The sequence below is a fragment of the Lathamus discolor genome, chromosome 6, assembly GCF_037157495.1.
Source record: "Lathamus discolor isolate bLatDis1 chromosome 6, bLatDis1.hap1, whole genome shotgun sequence".
NCBI classification, from domain to species: Eukaryota; Metazoa; Chordata; class Aves; order Psittaciformes; family Psittacidae; genus Lathamus; species Lathamus discolor.
In genome coordinates, this window is record NC_088889.1 from 73,893,625 (window position 1) to 73,912,623 (window position 18,999).

The 18,999-nt window shown below is 59.3% G+C and overlaps 3 protein-coding genes and 1 non-coding gene across 5 annotated transcripts in view; 3 read left to right on the top strand and 1 right to left on the bottom strand.

Annotated features, from left to right (window-relative positions):
- ABCA3 (ATP binding cassette subfamily A member 3) overlaps positions 1–9,088 on the top strand; it is a 30,817-nt gene extending 21,729 nt beyond the window's left edge. For both annotated transcript variants that reach the window (XM_065683616.1, XM_065683617.1), the window contains exons 20-31: positions 755–1,028; positions 1,571–1,775; positions 2,219–2,438; positions 2,686–2,844; positions 3,344–3,516; positions 3,803–3,937; positions 4,069–4,263; positions 5,180–5,367; positions 5,453–5,623; positions 6,037–6,224; positions 6,331–6,404; positions 7,369–9,088. In XM_065683616.1, the coding sequence (XP_065539688.1) occupies positions 755–1,028; positions 1,571–1,775; positions 2,219–2,438; positions 2,686–2,844; positions 3,344–3,516; positions 3,803–3,937; positions 4,069–4,263; positions 5,180–5,367; positions 5,453–5,623; positions 6,037–6,224; positions 6,331–6,404; positions 7,369–7,500 (2,114 nt within the window). In that variant the 3' untranslated portion in view covers positions 7,501–9,088. The remainder of the gene's footprint in view (positions 1–754; positions 1,029–1,570; positions 1,776–2,218; positions 2,439–2,685; positions 2,845–3,343; positions 3,517–3,802; positions 3,938–4,068; positions 4,264–5,179; positions 5,368–5,452; positions 5,624–6,036; positions 6,225–6,330; positions 6,405–7,368) is intronic.
- A 1,412-nt stretch (positions 9,089–10,500) lies between these two features.
- On the bottom strand, positions 10,501–13,849 carry MCRIP2 (MAPK regulated corepressor interacting protein 2). The gene is made up of 5 exons (XM_065683618.1): positions 13,724–13,849; positions 13,537–13,618; positions 11,823–11,950; positions 11,502–11,603; positions 10,501–10,923 (listed from the first exon to the last, which is right to left on the bottom strand). The coding sequence occupies exons 1-5, from the start codon at positions 13,773–13,775 to the stop codon at positions 10,853–10,855; spliced, it is 435 nt and encodes a 144-aa protein (XP_065539690.1). The 5' UTR covers positions 13,776–13,849; the 3' UTR covers positions 10,501–10,852.
- A 1,763-nt stretch (positions 13,850–15,612) lies between these two features.
- Positions 15,613–15,683, top strand: TRNAG-CCC (transfer RNA glycine (anticodon CCC)). Its single transcript has one exon. It is a non-coding gene; the product is annotated as a tRNA-Gly (tRNA).
- An 85-nt stretch (positions 15,684–15,768) lies between these two features.
- Positions 15,769–18,964, top strand: METTL26 (methyltransferase like 26). The gene is made up of 6 exons (XM_065683620.1): positions 15,769–16,009; positions 17,349–17,511; positions 17,634–17,693; positions 18,101–18,168; positions 18,425–18,503; positions 18,579–18,964. Exons 1-6 carry the CDS (start codon positions 15,813–15,815, stop codon positions 18,624–18,626), a joined length of 615 nt encoding a protein of 204 aa, XP_065539692.1. The 5' UTR covers positions 15,769–15,812; the 3' UTR covers positions 18,627–18,964.
- The last annotated feature ends 35 nt before the right edge of the window (positions 18,965–18,999 follow it).

Here is an 18,999-nt window from a genome sequence, read left to right on the forward strand (position 1 = left end):
TGAGTGGTTTGAGTTGGAAGGGACCTTAACGCTCCTCCAGTACCGACCCCCTGCCATGGGCAGGGACACCTTCCACCAGGCCAGGTTGCTCCAAGCCCTGTCCAACCTGGCCTTGAACACTGCCAGGGATGGGGCAGCCACAGCTTCTCTGGGCACCCTGTGCCAGCGCCTCAGCACCCTCACGGGGAAGAACTTCTGCCTAAGATCTTATCTAAGTGGGCATATAGATAAGAAGTATGAAGTTATCTGACATGACTAGAACTAGTTCATGCAGCAAAATTCATGTTTAAGAGCTTGCAAGGTCTCCTGTCACATTTCCAGTCACTGAAAATGTTCAGTTCAGAATAGACTCATTAAATTAACCGAACCAAATAACTGGTAGCCCCTGAAATTAGAGCTCAAGAAGTGCTCCAAACAAATGTTACCAGGTGAAAGAATGCAGAAATACTCAGTTTGAACAGAATTCAAAGTCATCCTCAGTATCTCGGCCCCCTGCAACAGACATCAGACAGTGGACAAGTTTGAGTATTTCTGTTATGCCAAAATTGAGGATAAAGTTTTAGGAACTCTGAGAAACTTCAGTCCCACAGTTGGCAGGGCCCCTCCTCACCTGAGCAGAGCTGTGTTTTCCATAACCCTGCCTTCATGGCCATTACTGGGGCTAGGGTGGGGCACCAGGGCTGGGGCTGTGTGGGGTCTTTTCCAGTTGTCCACAGTGGTGGATCCTGCTCACAAGAGCTGTGGTGTCTGGCAGGTGGCCTGGAGGAGTACCTCATCTCAAGAGCCTCTGAGGAAGGGGGAGCCTTCAATGAACACTACATTGCAGCTGCCTCCTTTGAAGGAACTGGGAACCGCACGGTGGTCACTGCGCTCTTCAACAACCAGGCATATCACTCCCCTGCCACAGCTCTGATGCTGGCTGACAACGCTGTCTTCAGGGTGCTGGCGGGCCCCAATGCCTCCATCACAGTCACTAACTACCCACAGCCCCGCAACATCACCGAGAAGGCCAAAGACCAGCTCATGGAGTATGTCTGATGGCACAGCGCTTGCTTTCCTGCTTGGGATCATATCTTCCATGGGGGCAGCTTGGCTTGGTTATGTGTCAGTGGAGAAGCCAGGCTGGATCTTCTCATACCCAAACGTAGCTGTGATTTATACTCTGGAGGTCAGGAGGGCAAAACTGTAGGTGACTTACCTGCCTGACCCCATGCACATAGCTCAGGGTTTGGGTATTCCCCTCTAGATACTGGGTGGGATTGGTTTTCCCTGAGTACTCAGAGCAGAGGGGACTGTATGGCCCTCTGCACCAGGGTCTCTGAACCTCACCTGTACCTGAGGGGACACGTATGGGACCCTGCAGAGGCAGGGTGAAGGTTTGTGGTGTACTGGGTGGGCTGTGTGCAGGAGATGCTTATCTTACTGAGGAGCACTTCTATTGTGGGATGTTCTTCTGTATGCTGGGTGAGCATAGCTTCCGTAAGGAGCACGGCTTGGATGTGCTGCCCCTGTGTAGCCTCAGTTTGTCAAGTTGTCCCTGTCCTTACCTGCCCCACTGCTGTCCCTGCAGAGGCCAGACTGGGTTTGCCATTGCCATCAACCTGCTGTATGGCATGGCCTCACTCGCCAGCACCTTCGCCCTGCTGCTGGTCAGCGAGCGCGCCATCAAGGCCAAGCACGTCCAGTTCGTCAGCGGCGTCTACGTGGTCAACTTCTGGCTTTCTGCCCTGCTCTGGGACATCATCAACTTCCTCATCCCTTGTGCTCTGATGCTGGTGAGTCAGCCCTGACACCCTCCTGTCCTGTCCTTGGGTGGGAGCTCTGAGTGCTGCTCCTCTGGGAGGGCTGGGATGTGTGGGGGTGCAGGGAAAAGGATGAGGCCATTGGCATTGCCTCAGTTAATAGAAGGGACCAGCAAGAATGCTGGTTGGCCAGTTGACTGCAGCCTCTGGCACCCAGACACTTGGGTGTGGGCACTAGAAAACCACAGGTGCATGGGAGCATGGAGAGGAATTCCCCAGATCTGCTTTTCTGCATCCCAGTCTGAGAAAGGAAGTTTCTGTCTGGGGCAAGCATGGGATGCTGTTGGGAGCCATCTAGGGGGGGTTATCTGTGTCAGTGGAGTGCTGCTGTTACCTTGCTGCCTGGGCTGTTGAGGCAAGAAGACATCAGTTGTGGTGAAGACAAATGTGCATCTCCTCACATCGCTGTGCCCCAGGTGATATTCCAAGCCTTTGACGTGCAAGCCTTCACCCAAGACAGCCACCTCGTTGATGTGATGTTGATCTTCCTCCTTTATGGCTGGGCCATCATCCCCCTCATGTACCTCCTCAGCTTCTTCTTCTCGGTGGCAGCCACGGCCTACACCCGCCTCACCATCTTCAACATCCTCTCGGGCACGGCCACCTTCCTTGCAGTCACCATCATGAGCATCCCAGGTGGGTCACTGCTCTCCATGCCTGCCCAGCACTGCACCATGCCATCACCAAGAACATCCAGCCCCCAAGGGGACTTTCACCTGAGGGCTGTCCCCACACTAGCAAAAAAAAAACCCTATGACAGTCCATTATCACCCATAAAACATGACAAAATGTGTTGATTTTCCTTCTGAACTTGGAAGTATGAGGGTCTTTCTCTAAAACCAGCTAACTCTAATCTGTTAATCGTCCTGTGTTCTCTTTTCAGAGCTGGGCCTGGTGGACCTTTCCAAAACTCTGGATAAAGTCTTTCTTGTCTTACCCAATTACTGCTTGGGCCAATGCATTAGTGACTTCTACCAGAACTATGAGTTCATTCAGTTTTGTACCTCCTCTGTTGAAGCTATCTTCATCTGCAAGGCTTTCAGTGAGTCTCTGTATTGGTCCTCCCCTGCCCATTCCACTGTAGCCACACCAGGGGGTCTCCGTGGGGTGGATGGTGGAGCTGGGCAATGTCATGGGGCCTCTACCCCAACGTGAGCAGTAGCTCCAGGTACCATTTTAATGCAAAAACTGGGCAGCATTTGACACTTGCAGGTGATCCAATTATGAAATCTTTTGCTTGGTAGTGATTTGGAGGAGATGGGGGCTAGGAGAAGTTCCATAAACAAGTAAAGAAATCCCAGTCACAGGAGTGACTTGATCTCCTCTCTGTGCCCCTACTGGGCATCTTCTGCTAGACCCCCTCCAGACCTGAATCCTCTGGCAGGAAGCGTTGGAAAGAGCTGTGGGCAGGGAGCCCAGTGGGGGCTGAGATGGACACGAACCCAGCAAAGCTTTGGGCTCACAGCTTTCTCTAGAGCTTCTTTGTCCCTCCCCAGAGTGTGGCTTGTTCGAAGTGTTGATTCTGTTCCATCCCTGCTCAGATATCAGTTATCAGATGAACTACTTCTCCTGGGAGACGCCTGGGATTGGACGATACCTGACCTCCTTGACCATCCAGGGTTTCTCCTTCCTCTTCCTCCTTTTCCTCATTGAGGCAAACCTTCTCTGGAGACTGAGAACTTTGGTCTGTGGTGTCTGCAGGCGGCGGAAATGGGTGAGCTGAAGTGGTGGGAGGGAGAAGTAAGTTACCCACCAAACCAAGGCCAGGAGTCCCTGTGAGCTGGTGACAGGCCCTCCAAATCATCTTCACAGGGAGCATCCCTGGAGCAGGATGCCTGGGGGGAGTAATCCTGTTGAGGGTATGGGTTGGCAAAGGGATTGAGGCATCCCCAGAGCTGGCTGATACTATCCTATAGGATGGATCCTGTCTGGGTTGGGGGCACTGGAGCAACCTGTTTGTCCCACAGCAGCCAAGAGTGTTTTTTCTCCCTGCTGTTTAGGTGGCACTCCTGAACAGGGTGTCTGTGCTGCCAGAGGACCGGGACGTGGCAGATGAGAGGAAGAAGGTTTTGGAGTCGCCACCAGAACTTCTGTCATCTCTCAGCAGCCCTCTGGTCATCAAAGAGCTCACCAAGGTGAACAGAGCATGGCCCTTCCTGAGCATCCTGCTGCTCACTGAACCATGGTCCTTGTGTGGCTGGTAAAGCCACCTCTAGCCTTGCTGTCGAATAATGACAGGCTTGGCCTGTGCATTGGCCTCCCCCAGGTCTACGACAGCCGGGAGTCGCTGCTAGCAGTGGACAGGATCTCCTTGGCGGTCAGCAAAGGGGAATGCTTTGGCCTTCTGGGCTTCAATGGAGCAGGCAAAACCACCACCTTCAAGATGCTGACTGGTGATGAGAGCATCACGTCGGGGGACGCCTTTGTGGATGGCCATAGCATCCTAGCCAACATCAAGAAGGTATCAAGAGCTGGAGGATGGATTACAGTCCTGGGGCTGTGCTGGGCTACCTTGCCTCTGAGGAGGACATGGTTGCAGTTGCTAGGGGTGGAAGTAATATCCCAAGAATGTGGAGTCCTTATCTGGCCATGTGGAAGCAATCTCCTCTCCCCCAGGATGACAGATGTTAAGCAAATGGAAGCCAAACCTTGCAAGGGTGGTGAATCCTTCATCAAAGGGTTTAGCTCTGTAGCTGCAAATGTGAAAACTGAGTTAGTGACAGTTGTATGATGGTCTCTCTAAAACAAGAGGGTCAAACCTTCCCAGAACCATACTGGAGGTCTCCTTGCTGGGAATTGCCCACCCCTTTGGGAAAAAGCAAAAGATGAGCAGGGGTCAGGCTTTCAGTTCAATCCCTGGATGCCTTTAGCACTGTCAGCCCCAGACGATGTCAGGCAAGGATAACATGGGTGGTCTCCCCTGAAAGCGTGGCCCTGCTTGCCTCCTCCCCAGGGACTCTGCGTTCTCTTGGGCCCTTGTCCCCAGAGGACACCAGAGTATGGGGAAGATACAGACCCCCCAGTGCTTTCCTTCTCCTGAGATTCACCTGAAATGGCCCCTCAGACCGAGTAACCAGCTGGGAAGTGCAGCGTGAAACCACGCAGTTGCTGTCACAGAATTGTTAGGGTTGGAAGGGACCTTTGGAGATCATCTGGTCCAACACCCAGGCATGTCCAGAGGCATGCTGTGTGTGTCCATCCCCACCAGACCAACTGCTGCAGCGAAGGGGGAGTTTCTCTTTTTTCACCTGAAGCTGCAGCTCAGTGAGCAGAGGTGCAGCAAAGCCCTGTGGGTGCCAAGGCACCTCCTGACTTGGAGACTTCCTTGCAGGGACCTGTCTGTGAGCTGATCCCCACTGTGTTCCTCTTGCCCCAAGGTGCAGCAGCGGATCGGCTACTGCCCGCAGTTCGATGCGCTCCTGGAGCACATGACGGGCCGCGAGACGCTGAGCATGTACGCGCGGCTGCGGGGCATCCCCGAGCGCTACATCGGCAGCTGTGTGGAGAACATGCTGAGGGGGCTGCTGCTGGAGCCACATGCCGACAAGCTCGTGAGGACCTACAGGTGAGAGGAGGCATGGAGACCCACCCCCACCCCTCCTTTTGTGGCTCTCCCCATGCTCATACCGCTGGTCTCTGTCCTTCCACAGTGGTGGCAACAAGCGGAAGCTGAGCGCTGGCATTGCACTCATCGGTGGTCCCCCTGTGATCTTCCTGGATGAGCCCTCCACGGGCATGGACCCTGTGGCCCGGCGTTTGCTCTGGGATGCAGTGACACGGACGCGAGAGTGTGGCAAATCGATCATCTTCACCTCCCACAGGTGACATATCTGGGTAGGGTTTAGCATGAGAGACTAAAAGGTGGTCAGGAGCGTGGTGTGGTCCAAGGGATAGCACCCCCCTCCAGAGCATGGTGGGTGGGCAATGGCTGCAGCCAGGATAGCTGGCTTTACCCAGATCTCCCTTTTCCAAAAGCCCAGAGAGAAGGGAATCCACCTCCAGCCCCTTTCCAGAATCTTCACAAAGTCACAGGCTGGTTTGGGCTGGAAGGCATCGTAAAGCTCATGCAGTCCCAACCTCATGCCACAGGAAGGGATGCCTTCCGCTAGACCAGGTTGCTCCAAGCCCTGTACAGCCTGGCCTTGAACACTGACAGGGATGGGGCAGCCACAGTCTTCCTCTGCTCTGTCTCAGTGCTTCTGCCTCACTGAACAAGTCCTCTTCTGTCCTGCAGCATGGAAGAGTGCGAGGCTCTCTGCACACGGCTGGCCATCATGGTGAATGGGCAGTTCAAGTGCCTGGGCAGCCCCCAGCACCTGAAAAGCAAGTTTGGCAGTGGCTACACATTGCTGGCCAAAACACGGAGTGAGGAGGAGGGCGAGCTGCTGGCCTTCAAGGCCTTTGTGGAGAAGACTTTCTCAGGTACTGTGAGCTGCTGGAGCAGTTGCACTCCAAGGAAGGGCAGAATGCTCGTCATGAGCTTCAGCAGTTTCCTAACTCAGAGCCTCTCCTTGCTCATCTTTCCCAGGCAGTGTCCTGAAACATGAGCACCAGGGCATGGTACATTACCACTTGACCAACAAGAACCTCAGCTGGGCACAGGTAAGGGGATGCTGGAGTCCATCACACGCTTTGCAGGAGGCTGGAGGAGCAGCCCAGTTTCTGGCCCTTTACATGCTCTTCATGCTTTGCTCTCACACTCCCTTTTCTTCCAGAGCCTCTCCCTGTCCAAAATCCAGGTGATTTATGAAGACAAGTTAAAAAGTGTTTTTTATCCCTGTGGTTTTTTTTTTGGTGTGTGAGCTCACAGGATGTGCCATGGATACTGAGCTGGGACCACTCTATCCCACCCGCCCAAACTGACTGCCCTTGACTGCAGCTCTCCAGAAGGAAAGCAGGGTCTCCCTGAAGCAAAAGCTGATTTTGCCTTTGTACATAGAATCCCAGCCTGGTTTGGGTTGGAAGGGACCTTAAAGCTCATCCAGTTCCAGCCCCTTGCCACGGGCAGGGACACCTTCCACCAGACCAGGTTGCTCCAAGCCCCGTCCAACCTGGCCTTGAACACTGCCAGGGATGGGGCAGCCACAGCTTCTCTGGGCACCCTGTGCCAGCGCCTCAGCACCCTCACAGGGAAGAGCTTCTGCCTAAGAGCTCATCTCAGTCTCCCCTCTGTCAGGTTAAAGCCATTCCCCCTTGGCCTGTCCCTCCAGGCCCTTGTCCAAAGCCCCTCTCCAGGTTTCTTGTAGCCCCTTTAGGCACTGGAGCTGCTCTAAGGTCTCCCCTTAAGGGGCCTTCTCTTCAGGCTGAACCCCCCCAGCTGTCTCAACCCCAACTCTCATATATACATATATATGTATGTATATATACACCATATATTTTTTAATGGGGTCAGGTACTCTGCTGAACAGCCCATCTCCTGGCTTCCCACTGCCCTCCTGCCAGGAAAGGTGTCACTTCGTCCAGGTTTCCTTGGAGGAAAAAGCTTCCTCTGCTTTCCTAGTCGCAGCCAGTGGGGTTCTCCTGCAGCCAAGGTACCTGCAGTAACTGCTGTGCTGTCGCCTTGCAGGTCTTCGGGGCCTTGGAGAAAGCCAAAGAGAAGTATCACTTGGAAGACTATTCCGTAAGCCAGATATCCCTGGAGCAAGTCTTCATGAGCTTCACTCGCTTCCAGCACTACACAGAGGACAGAGGGAAATGAGCAGAAGCCCCCACTGTTGCCCTTCATCACGGACTGGCCCTGCTGCCTATACATAGTATATATAGAGACAGTAATTTATATATCAGCGTGTCTTAAATACTGTATAAATGTATGAAACCTTTCACCTGGGGCGGGGAGGATGGGGCCGTCCCTTCTGCCGTGGGGAACGTGTATGGTGTGTGTGCCACGCGTGCCACTGCAGGTCCGTGTATGCGTGTGCATGTGAGACTTCCACTCTCCAGCATTCCTTCCCTTCTGTACTGCAAAAACAAAGAGCCCAACAAGCAGGGGGAAGCCTGGATGGGTGGAGATGGGTGTTGGGGCTTGGGTTGGCAGAGGAGGAGCGGGATGTGTTCCCCAGGGCCCCTCTGCTGTGCCCAATGCTCACACCCATCAGGGCGCTGCTTCGTGGTCTTGGCCCGCATGTTGACGTGTATTGTTAGGTGGTTTGCTTGTGGTTTTACAGAGGCTGTCAAATAGCTTAGATCCAGGTTGCTGGGTTCATTAGGATGCGCTGTGGTTGCCCTTAGAAGCACTTTGTGTCTGGCTGGAGGGGAGAAGGCAAGCCTCCTATCTGTCCATCTGTCCCCACAGAGGAGGCTCGTCTTCTTTAACCTCTTAGGAAACGCCATCTCCCCCTGCCTGCTTGCCCAGGGGTGGAAGCAAGCGTGTCCCGAGGAGCTGGCACCCTCCCGAGTGGTGCAGGGAGAACTGGCTGTGTTCAGGCAGCCATGGGACGTGTCCATGGAACGGTGCCCAGAGCTCGGCCCCTTGGTACAGCACGTGATGGGTCTGATTGCCACTGCTCGGGCTGAAGGCAGTGCTGGGTGAGAGGTGTTGCAGGGCTCCTAGGCATGTTGCTGGGCTCTCATTATTGTATCTGTGGAAGGGTTCAAGCAGCAGCACTGTTCTGTGCAGCTGCAGGACTGGCATTGAAGGCCAGCGATGCTCTCCCTGTGCCCATGTCCGTCCTGCTGTGCTCTCCCATTGCACCACACACAGCTCCCATGTCCCCATCCTGTGTCACCCCTCCTCATCCGCATTCCCTGTGCACCACACCAGGCTGCTCCGGCAGCAGACAGGGCGTGAAGGCACCGTCCTGCCCCAGCCTGGCTGTGGGGATGGTGCTGGACACGGTGCATAAGGCACCAGCACTGCCCAGCCCTGCCTGCACCAGATCGGAGGCAGCAACTGGGATCTGGGATTTCTTTTTGGCATTTCCCAGTGGTTGGGGTGCTTTTTGTTTGGTTTGTTTTAAATCTGTGTTGATTCTTGTCTGTCTTTAACTAGTCCCTGTCTCACCCAGGGGCAGTCCCTTCCTGGCCAGCTGCTCCGCAATCAATGCAGAGCTATTTGCACTATAGTAATACACACACTTGCACATAACTAAAGGAATTAGTATTTATGGCGAGGGGCGCTGATTCCCTTCCAGTGATTGACTGCATTGTCAGGGGTTGGGTGATATTTTTGGGTTGGGTTTTTGTTTTGTTCCTGTGACTGACTCACTCCTTCCTGTTTTTTTCCCCTTTGCCTAATGTCATTCAAAATGATGGTGCATTATGTTACTGAAAACTTCCCTGGATCTTAACTGTGTGTGGTCTTATTAGTAAGCAGCCAGGAGGTGAATGGCATCCCTGGAATACCTCAGAGCCCATTGGAGGTGCTGGCCTGGAGGGTTTGCTCCCTGGGAGCATCCCTGCAGGCAGTGGAGCCAGTGATGCAGGGCGCCATGCAGTGGGAAACCCCCAGGACTGGTGTACAAGGAAAGGGAGGAAGGATGCTTCCTGGGGGAGGGTGCCTGGTGCCACCAGGGAGATGCTGGGACTCCCAGTAGCATAGTTTTGGGGAGAGGAGATGGGGCAGGCTGCCTCAATGCCTTGAGGACTTCACCTGGGGTGAGGAGCAGAGGGAAAAGAGGGGCTGCAGGAGGGTGAGATGCTAAATTGTCACAGGCTGGCAGCACCCTGACCACAGGGTAGCAACAGGCACTACAGCCAAGACCTCCCCCCAGCGACAGTCCGTTGGGATACTGGTGCCCCCCTGCAAGGTTTAGTCCTGTGGCCGGTGACAGCCCCACAGTGCCCACGAATGCCATGGCAGAGCCGGGGGAGGAGACAATGGCAAGGGTGGCATCCACTGGTCCCAGCCTACCAGTCCTGACCTAAACGAAGAGAGTCTTAACAAAGAAGTGTTCCTCCGTCACACAGTGCTGTAACAGCCCTCCCCTTACCAAGAGCTGCTGCTGTGCACGGTACTGCTTACCCCAGTTCAGTTCCAGCTGCAGCACAGGGCTCAGGCAGCTGCTGCACTCCTCTGGGCTGCAGCGTGGTCGTTATTCCTATCACAGGGATAATAAAGGGTTTTACTTCTTCCAGTGGGTGTTTCCTGGCCTCCTTTGGAGTCCACAAGCAGCTCCAGTCCTGGTGAGCTCTATGTGTGCTGGCCTTCTGCTTGCTGCCTTTTACAGGGGGGGAAGGGGATGTCCTCCAAAACCTCACCGGGCACGGCTCATCCAGCCTCAAGAAGCCCATGGGCTGAGGGAGTTTTGTGTGCCAGGCACTGCTGGAAACAAAAGTGGGGCTCCTCATCACTTCCAGCACAGGCAGCCAGCCACATCCCTCTCCTTACTATGGGAATGGAGAAGAGCTTGAGCTCAGAGCACAAGATGGGCTTTTGTCATAGAATCCCAGACTGGTTTGGGTTGGAAGGGGCAATTAAAGCTCCTCCAGTTCCAACCCCCTGCACAGGCAGGGACACCTTCCACCAGACCAGGTTGCTCCAAGTCCTGTCCAAGCTGGCCTTTAACACTGCCAGGGATGGGGCAGCCACAGCTTCTCTGGGCACCCTGTGCCAGCGCCTCAGCACCCTCACAGGGAAGAGCTTCTGCCTAAGAGCTCACCCTTATATGTAAAGAGCATCTGTACTTGTGTGTTAAGAACTTCTTTCTTATATTGTACGTGCTTCACCATCTCTTCCCCATCCCACAGGCGCTTCTCCATGGGCAGTTTCAGTGCTTTATTGTCTGGCAGTCCTGCTACAGCACCCCACTGTCCTCCGCACAGCTCCAGCCACAGGGGGGGATCCGCTCCCTCGTCCCCAGTGTGGCACCATAGTGTCCCTGGGAGCTGGAGGCTGCAGGAGCTGCAGCAGTCCGAGAACTGGCACTTGAGGCATCCTGGCCGGGGCCGCACGCTGCTGCTCCGCAGCGGGCGCAGGGACGGGGCATGGCTCTGGTCTGGTCCTGCTGGTCACTTGATTTCGGTCATCCTTTAAAAACGTGGTTCTGAAATGGCACCGGTTCTGGGCTCCGAGCTGATGCTCCCTCAGGAAACCAACAAACCTTTCTTCCCTTTTAGGAGCAGTTTTCTATCTTGGCCAGAAATTGCTGTGCCCACCACTCCTCCAGGTCAATGGGAACGAAGTCTGAAAGAGAAGAGGGAGAAGGGGGAGCAGAGCAGCTGGAGCAGGGAACAGAGCTTCACGGGCTCCCCCCAAGCCATCCCATTTGCCACCGAACAAAAGAAATGGCACCCCAGTATCTCCCCCACCCCTGTGCCCTGTCCCCAAAGGCCAGGCTGGGTTCATGGGGACATGGCAGCCACTGCAGGAGCCCTCAGGCTGCATTTACAGCCCTTGCTCCTGGATCATGTTCCTATCCCCACAGCTGTCCTGCTCAGCATCAGGGGAGGCAGGTCCCCATGGTGGGACCTGGGGGCTTCTCTCCAGCATGATGTTGAACCCACCTCTGTGGCTGGAAAAGGCATGATTTCCAGGAGTCACCAACCAGGCATCCTGCTTGCTTGGACACCCCCACCATAGCGCTGGGGTCAGCTCTTCCCCCCCACCTCCCAACGCCAGGCTCAGCAGCACAGGCCCAACCCAGCCCTTCAGCGGATCCTCCTCCCACCACAGCCCTGCTCAGGTACCCAGCTGAGCCCACCCCAGCTCACTGCACCCCTGACGCACCTCCCCTCCGAGTGCTGTAGCTGCTTCCCACTTACTTTTGAGTCCAGGGTTGGGGTTTTTCTCTACGTACTGCACGGGGCCGCAGGTGCTCTCCCCGCTCCGGCTGCCGTCCAGCTGCTGCTCTACCTGCTGCCAGGCTGGATGCGGGAACAGCCAGCAGAGGGTTGGGGATGGGGATTGCCCAGGAGGAGGGGTGGGAGGGGGTCAGAGGGGTGCAGGTACCCAGGCTGGGGACCCCCTCCCTGTCTCTGAGGTCCCCAGCAGCATGGGGCTGCTCAGGAGGGACCCCACATGCTTCAGCCCCCTCGGGATGTGACAGTGAGCAGGTCCAGCCCGTGGGGACCCTCTGCCCTCACCTTCATAGACAAAGCGGACATTCTCCTCATGGGCCAGCGTATAGCACTCTTCAGGGGCCGAGACCTGCTGCAGCAGCACCTGCGGCCTCTTGCCATTCACTCTGTTGAAGATGAGTTTCTGGGCTGGGCTGTGGAAGGGAACAAAGTGGAGATGAGGGGGGCACCCACCACAGCCTGGAGGAAGGACAGGGGCTGCCCCACTCAGCCCTGTCCCCAAGGGAAGGGACCAAGAAGGAGCCAGGCCCAAGGGAGAGGAGGTTCCTACACGGGGAGGGGTGCGAGGGGGATCCCCATGGAGGAGCACACACAGGCTGCCCATCTCCCACCCACCCTCCAGCCTTAGCACAAAGCGTGGTCCCTAAAATAAGGCATATGCCACCAAAAATGCTGAAATACCAGGAAAAGGAAGGGAAATCCAGGCACCGGGCAGGGGACGCGCCTTGGTGTCATCCTCACACACCAAGCACCCAGGCTGGCTGGAGCAGCCCCAGAACCCAGCATGTTCCCAAAGTGCCCCAGGGCTGGGATGAAGCCCTTTGCCAACTGGGAGCAGGTCAGGCTTCCCCGGAGCAGGGCACTTAAACCAGCCCCAGCCTGGAAACAGCAAACCCAGGCAGAAGGAAAGGAAAAGCGCGGGGTGAGACTATGGGCACGCTGCATGCAGTATTTTGGCTTTTCTGCCCAGCTTCAAGGCAGGACACGTCTGCAACAGCCGCGCTCCTCATGGGACAAAGTCTAAGGGGCCCCGGGAGCGCAGGCGGGTTACGATTTGCAGGGCAGGTGAGACCCAGCACAGGCAGCCCCTGCCCACAGCAGCCCTGCCAGGTCTGCAGGAGGGCCGGGGACAGGACAACACACCCCAGCCCCCGGCTGGGGGGCACCAGGCGGCAGCCAGGAGCGGGCACAGCCAACCGGCCTAAGGGCGTAAGGCTGGAGCCATGCCGGTTAGGGGAAGGTCCAGGGTGGAGGGGGGCAGCCTGGACAGGGGGGCTTTTCTTTTCCGTTCCTCGAGGCTAGGGGAAACAGGCAGAGCCATGCAGGCCCCGGAGCCCTGCCCGGTGGGGCAGCGCTCTGGAAAAAAGCTGAGGAAAAAAGCCCCTTGAGGAAAGGCACCATCACCCCTCCGTCCGTCTCAGACCCTCCCACCAGGTATTCCTGCTAAAGGCTGCGAGCCTCAACCAGAAGCTATTCCCCTCCCTCAGGACAGGGGACACCTTACCCTGGGCTACCAAGGGGACATGGGACAACCCACAAACGCTGCCCAGGGCCACCACGGGGACATGTGACAACACAAGCGCTGCCCAGGGCCACCACCGGAACATGTGACAACCCATAAGCGCTGCCCAGGGCCACCACGGGCGCACGGGACAACTCACAAACGCTGCCCAGGGCCACCACGGCGGCCCCCGTGGGGCCGGGGCTGCTGCCGGGACCCTTCAGCCCCCGGTACGCGGCAGTCCCACACCGGGCCCGGCGGCGCCGGCCCCAGCAACCGGGCACTGGCACTCTGCGTTCCAACCCCATCCCCGTGCGCACCGGCGCCGGTGTCCCCCCCGACCCACCGCACACCACGAGCGCGCAGCCCCGCGGCGCCGGCAGCGCTGCCCCCCCCGCCCCGTCCCGTTACATCGTGCGGGCACCGGCCGGCCGCGGGCCCCGCCGCGGTGCGGGAGGCCCGGTAACCTTTCCCCAAGGTCACGGCGGCGGGGCTCACCTGGCGGGGGGCCAGGCCCCTGGCTGCAGCCGGCCCCGCAGCTCGGCCCCTTTGCTGCTCTCCACCGCCTGCTGCGTCGGACCTGCGGGCGGCGGCGGGACTCAGAGCGGCGCCGGGGCGGCGGGGCGCGGAGCGGGACGGACCCCGCGCACACGCCGCTGCCCGCCCCGGAGCCGCCCCGCCGTACCTGTGCGGCGCTGCGTGGCCAGCTTGCTGGGGCCGCGCGTCAGCGTGTACATCCTGCGGGCCCGCACGGCCCCGCGCTGCGCCCCACCGCGCCGCGCCGCGCCGCACCGCCGGAGCGCAGCGGGGCCCCGCCGCGCCTTTAACGGGCCGGGCCCGGGCGGCCGCGACACGCCCCCGCCCTTAAAGGGCCCGAGCGGGACGGAAAGGGGGGAACGGGGAAGGGGGCGGGACCGGAGGGTGGGAGGGAGCCGGGGGGCGGTGCTGAGGGGCGGTATGGGGGCAGGCGCATGGGGGGCGCAGCGGGGACGCAGCGGGAGCGTACGGGGAGCGGGGGGACCCGGCGGACACAGGGCGTGCACAAGTGGGAACAGTGTAGGGACGCAGGGGACACACGTGGGGGGTGCGCGGGGACACGGGACACAGGGGCACTTGTGAGAGGTGGGGGACAGACACGTGGGGTCACAGGCGGGAGGTGTGGGGGATATTGGGGATACATGGGAGACACGGAGGGGCACACGTGGGAGGTGTGGGGGGACACACGAGGGACTCATGGGGCATATGTGAGAGGTGTGGGGACACGCATGGGGGCCCACGTGGAGTCGGGGGGGGGGACATGGGGGATATACTGGGGGCATACGTGGGATGTGTTATGGGAGACACATGGGGGCCACACGTGGGATGTAGGAACACAGGGGACACACGTGGGGCGCACGGGAGGTGGGGGAGTACACGAGGGGCACATAAGGGACAGATGTGATGTGGGGTCACACAGAGGATGTGTGCAGGCCGCACAGAGGGAACATGCAGGAGGTGGGGACACACGCGTGACACAGGGGACAGGCACACACGGGACATGGGGACACCCAGGAGACGTGCGTGGGACACACAGAGGGGACACGCACAGGGCACACAGGGGTCAAGTAGGAGAGAGGGCACACGCAGGGGGCACAGGAGTGACAGGGAACACAGGGAGCACGTGCGTGGGGACACCTGGGGGACAGAGCCATGGGACACACAGGGAACACGCAGGAGTCACTTCTGGGACACACAGGAGCCAGGCTGGGGACAGAGAGGGCGTCTAGAGGCAGGGGCTGAGGTGCCCCCAAGCTGGGGACGGCCCCGTGACCAGCCGCAGAGCCCCGCGAGCCGCAGGGGGACACCGGGCTGGGCAGCCATGTCCCGGCCACTGTGGTGCCCTTTGGAGCGGGGAAGGCACCTCGAGGTGCCCCCACGTGGCAGGAGGTGCAGCCCCGGGATGTGACCCCCCCCGGCCACCCCCAGCATCACCCCTCGGAGTTGTGGGGGGACATGGGTGGCACCCCGGGTTTTGGGGTCAGGATGGGTGACAAACTCACTGGCATGCTCTGGCTTTGCTCCTGTGCCACTGAAGCCATCCCATAAGGGTGACCTTGGTCTTTTGGCCCTGCCAGGGTGGGAGGGGGCCTGGCCCCCCAAAAGAGCATTCAGCGGGGTGCTGAGCACCCATGGGTGTACCCGCAGCTATCACCCCCCACTTGACTTCCTCAAACCCACTATCACCCGGGGGGGAGGGAGCTGTGCTTCAGTTTTCCCACCTGCACCCTGATCGGGGGGGCTTTTGAGGCGCCCATGGTGTACCCACAAGCCCTGAACCCAGCTCTTAGGGCTGCGGCTGCATCCTGCCAGGCGTCCATCAATTGTGCAGGTCCTGGCAAGGGGGGCTCCTCTGCTCCCATGCACCCCCACTTCTCTGGGGTGCTCGCACAAAGCCGGTCCTCGTTAAGAGGGGTGGGAATAGTGTGGAAGAAGCCCACGGGGGAGACACAGCAGCAAAGTCAACCCTGCCCCGTCACCCCACACCGCTCCCCGGAGAGAAGGTGAAGTACCGCCGGGGTAAGGCTAGTTGTCACAGCGCCGCTGGTGTAGTGGTATCATGCAAGATTCCCATTCTTGCGACCCGGGTTCGATTCCCGGGCGGCGCAGAACGTTTTCCGGCGTTTTTAACTTGCTTTTTGCCATTAATTCTGATGGATTTCTCGCCCGCCGTAGGGGCGGTCCCGCGGGGGCTCCTGGGAGCTGTAGTCCCCGCGCCTCGCCCGGCACCCCCGGCCATGCAAGCGCCGGCGGCTGCGGAGCGCAACAAGGGCCCGATCCTGGCGGTGCTGCGGCAGTACGCGGGCTGCGGCCCCGGCGAGCTGCGGGTGCTGGAGGTCGGGGCGGGCGCGGGGCTCCACGCGGCGCACTTCGCCCAGGCGCTGCCGCACACCCGCTGGCAGCCCTCGGATATCGACCCGCGGGCGCTGCGCAGGTGAGCGGGGTATGGCGGGCTGGGGAGGGCCGTGGGGGGCCCTGGGGAGACAACAGGGGCTCTGGGGGCACGGGGGGGGCACATCCTGCATCCCTTTACTAGACCCTTCCGCCCGTGGCCCCACTGCCGGGCTCCCCCCCTCCCCGCGCTGCTTTTTATTCCTGGAAGGAGCCGATATCCAAGCCTCGGGTGATCGGGCTCCACAGCTAAATGCTGATTTTATTCCAGAAGAGACTCGCCACAGGATCCTCAGCCAGCCCCGTTTCCCCGGCTTAGTTTTTTTTTCCCAGGAAAACCACACTATTCAACTCTCGGGCAGCCCCAGCTCCCCAGCTTGACGCTGGCAGACCGCCACACTCAAGTCACGCTCAGCTCCGTTCCCCAAGTCAACGCTTGCTATATATTCCCAGCCCGGGGTGCCCAGCTGAGCACTTTATTTTTCCCAGACAGCCCTAGTATTCCCCTCTCCACCAGCCCATCCCGCTACGGAGCCATCCCTGCCTGCCAAGTGCCCGCTGTGCTTTGTTACCCGCAACACTCCATGGTGATTCCAGGCCGGATGCCCAGGACACTGGCAGCGGCTCCCACTCCGCCCCGTGTCACATTGGCCATGTTGGGCCCTGCTTATTTGCTCTGTGTGTGTCCAGCCGCAGCCAAATGCCCATTCCAGGCATTGCAGCGCCAGGCTGGGAAGGCATCGATTTCCACTCAGGAAATAAACCTACTGGGGAGGAATCCTCCCCATAAGAAAATAATGAGCGCAGTGAGGGGGTGCCTAACGCTGAGCCTCTCCATGGGGCTGCATCCGGTGTCCTTACCAGCACCGCCTCTCAAACAGTGGTTAAAAATGATCCTCCGTGAGGTTGCGGTTCCCTGCTCCAGCCGGGAATGGAGCCCCGGGTGGTGAATGGGCCAGAAAGGTTATAAATCACTGCAAATCACACAGCACTGGTGCAACGGTGCTGGGGCATGCGGGTGCAGGCAGAGTGCGGGCAGCCTGAGCACCCGGGTGCAGGCAGCACATGCGAGCAGCGGGGAGGGCAGCGTGCTCTGGCTGCCTTGCTGGAGGGGGACTGGGGTTATTTAGGCACCGGGACCTCTCAGTCCCTGTGCCACCATTTGCCCGGCTACTGCCGGTTCTCCAGATGTGTGTTGGGAAGCAAAGAGACCCCCTTGTCCTGTGTAGAGCCCCCCACCAGGCTGCATTGCAAGCACAACCTTATTATTTGCCGTCAGAGACTCCCCCTGGGGGATGCTGCGAGCAGCCAGCGTGGGCAGGTTTTCGGCTCAGTGCAGGGGGTGCCCCGGCTGGGGTTGACGTGGGGTTTGGTGCTCGCAGCATCGCTGCCTATGCCGAGGCCATGCGGGTGCCCAACGTGCTGCCCCCCATCCTGCTGGACGTCTCGCAGGGCTGGGAGACCTGGGGGGGCACCCAACCTGCCAGCCTCGACCTCCTGGTCACCATCAACATGATGCACATCGCGGAGCTGGCCTGCACCGAGGTGAGCAGTGGGGCAGGGCTGAGCCCAGAGCAGCCCCTGACACATCCCTGGCCCTGGCTCTGGGGGTCCCATGGGGTGTCCCCAGCCACCTGACCCCTGGTCCTCACCTCTCTCTTCACCAGGGCCTGTTCAAAGGTGCTGGGGTGCTGCTGAAGACCGGAGGTGTGCTCTTCACCTACGGGGTGGGTGCTGCTCAGCTGAGCATCCTGGTGCAGGAGCATCCTGCTGGGTGTGGGGTGGCAATAGGGGTGCTGGGGAGGGTGGATGGGAGGGCAGCTGCAGGTATGGCTGAGGAACGGGGGGTGTTGGGTTTGGGGAGTCTCATGCACATACTGAGCTCTGGGTGGGACGGCTTTGGCTGTTTGCTCCCAGGATGGGAGGGATCCTGTCCTCCCTCACCCCAACAAAAACAGGGGCAGGGGTGCCCATGGTTTGTGACGGGACACACTGTGAGTGACTGGGCCCATGGTCCCGTTTGGGTTGTGTCTCCTCACTTGGCATGGCGGTGTCAGCAGCCCAGGGGCTGGGAGGGGCTCAGGGGGGACGCACGATGGCTCCTGCCTGCAGCTCCAGCTTTGTGTCCTGGCAGCCCTACGCCGTGGATGGCCGGATCAGCCCCCAGAGCAACGTGGACTTTGACCGCAGCCTGCGGCAGAGGTAGGCGAGGGTGCTGGGGAGGGGCCAGGGCTGCTGGTGGCTCATCCTGCCTGTCCTGACCATGCTGCCCATCCTGCCTGTGCTGCCCATGCTGCCAGCAGCCATAGGGAGCTCATTCCCTGCATGGTCTTTCAAGACAAGACCTAAAGAAGTGGCTGGGAGGAGCCCTCTCCACCTGAGGGCACTGCTGGGAGATGGGGCAGCTCCTGGAATGCGATACGTCCGTCTGTCTGACCCGCACCTCCCTCCCCATCAGCAACCCTGCCTGGGGTCTTCGGGACACAGCGCTGCTGCGGCACTTGGCCGAGGCCAACGGGCTGCACCTTGAGAGGATGGTAAGAGTGGGGTGTGCGGGGTGGGGGCGTCCCTGTGCCAGTGGGGACCCCCTGACGCCGGCGCCGTGCTTCCAGGTGGATATGCCGGCCAACAACAAGAGCCTCATCTTCCGCAAGCTGTAGCCTGCCTGTGACGCCTCCCGGCACGGCCACCCCCACTGATACCCTCTCGAAGGGCTCACACCGCGGCGATGGGACAGCGCCCTGCTTGCCCCAGCTGGGGCTGGGCTCGGCTGAGGGGCCTCCCTTTGCAGTGGGGTGGTCCAGAGAAGCTACCATGGCTGCCATGGGGGGCAGAGGCTCTGGGGGGGAAGCAGCACCTCGGCCATGGGGTAGAATTTGCTCGGTGCCAGCTTCCCTGGAGGATGCTGTGCTGGTGGTGGGGGGACCCATCCCTCTTCCCATGCCCTCCCCAGGACTGCGATGCTGCTCCCCACAATAAACGCCAAGGCTTCACCCCCTTCCCCCCCACCATGCTTGCAGCACTGGCAGTGGG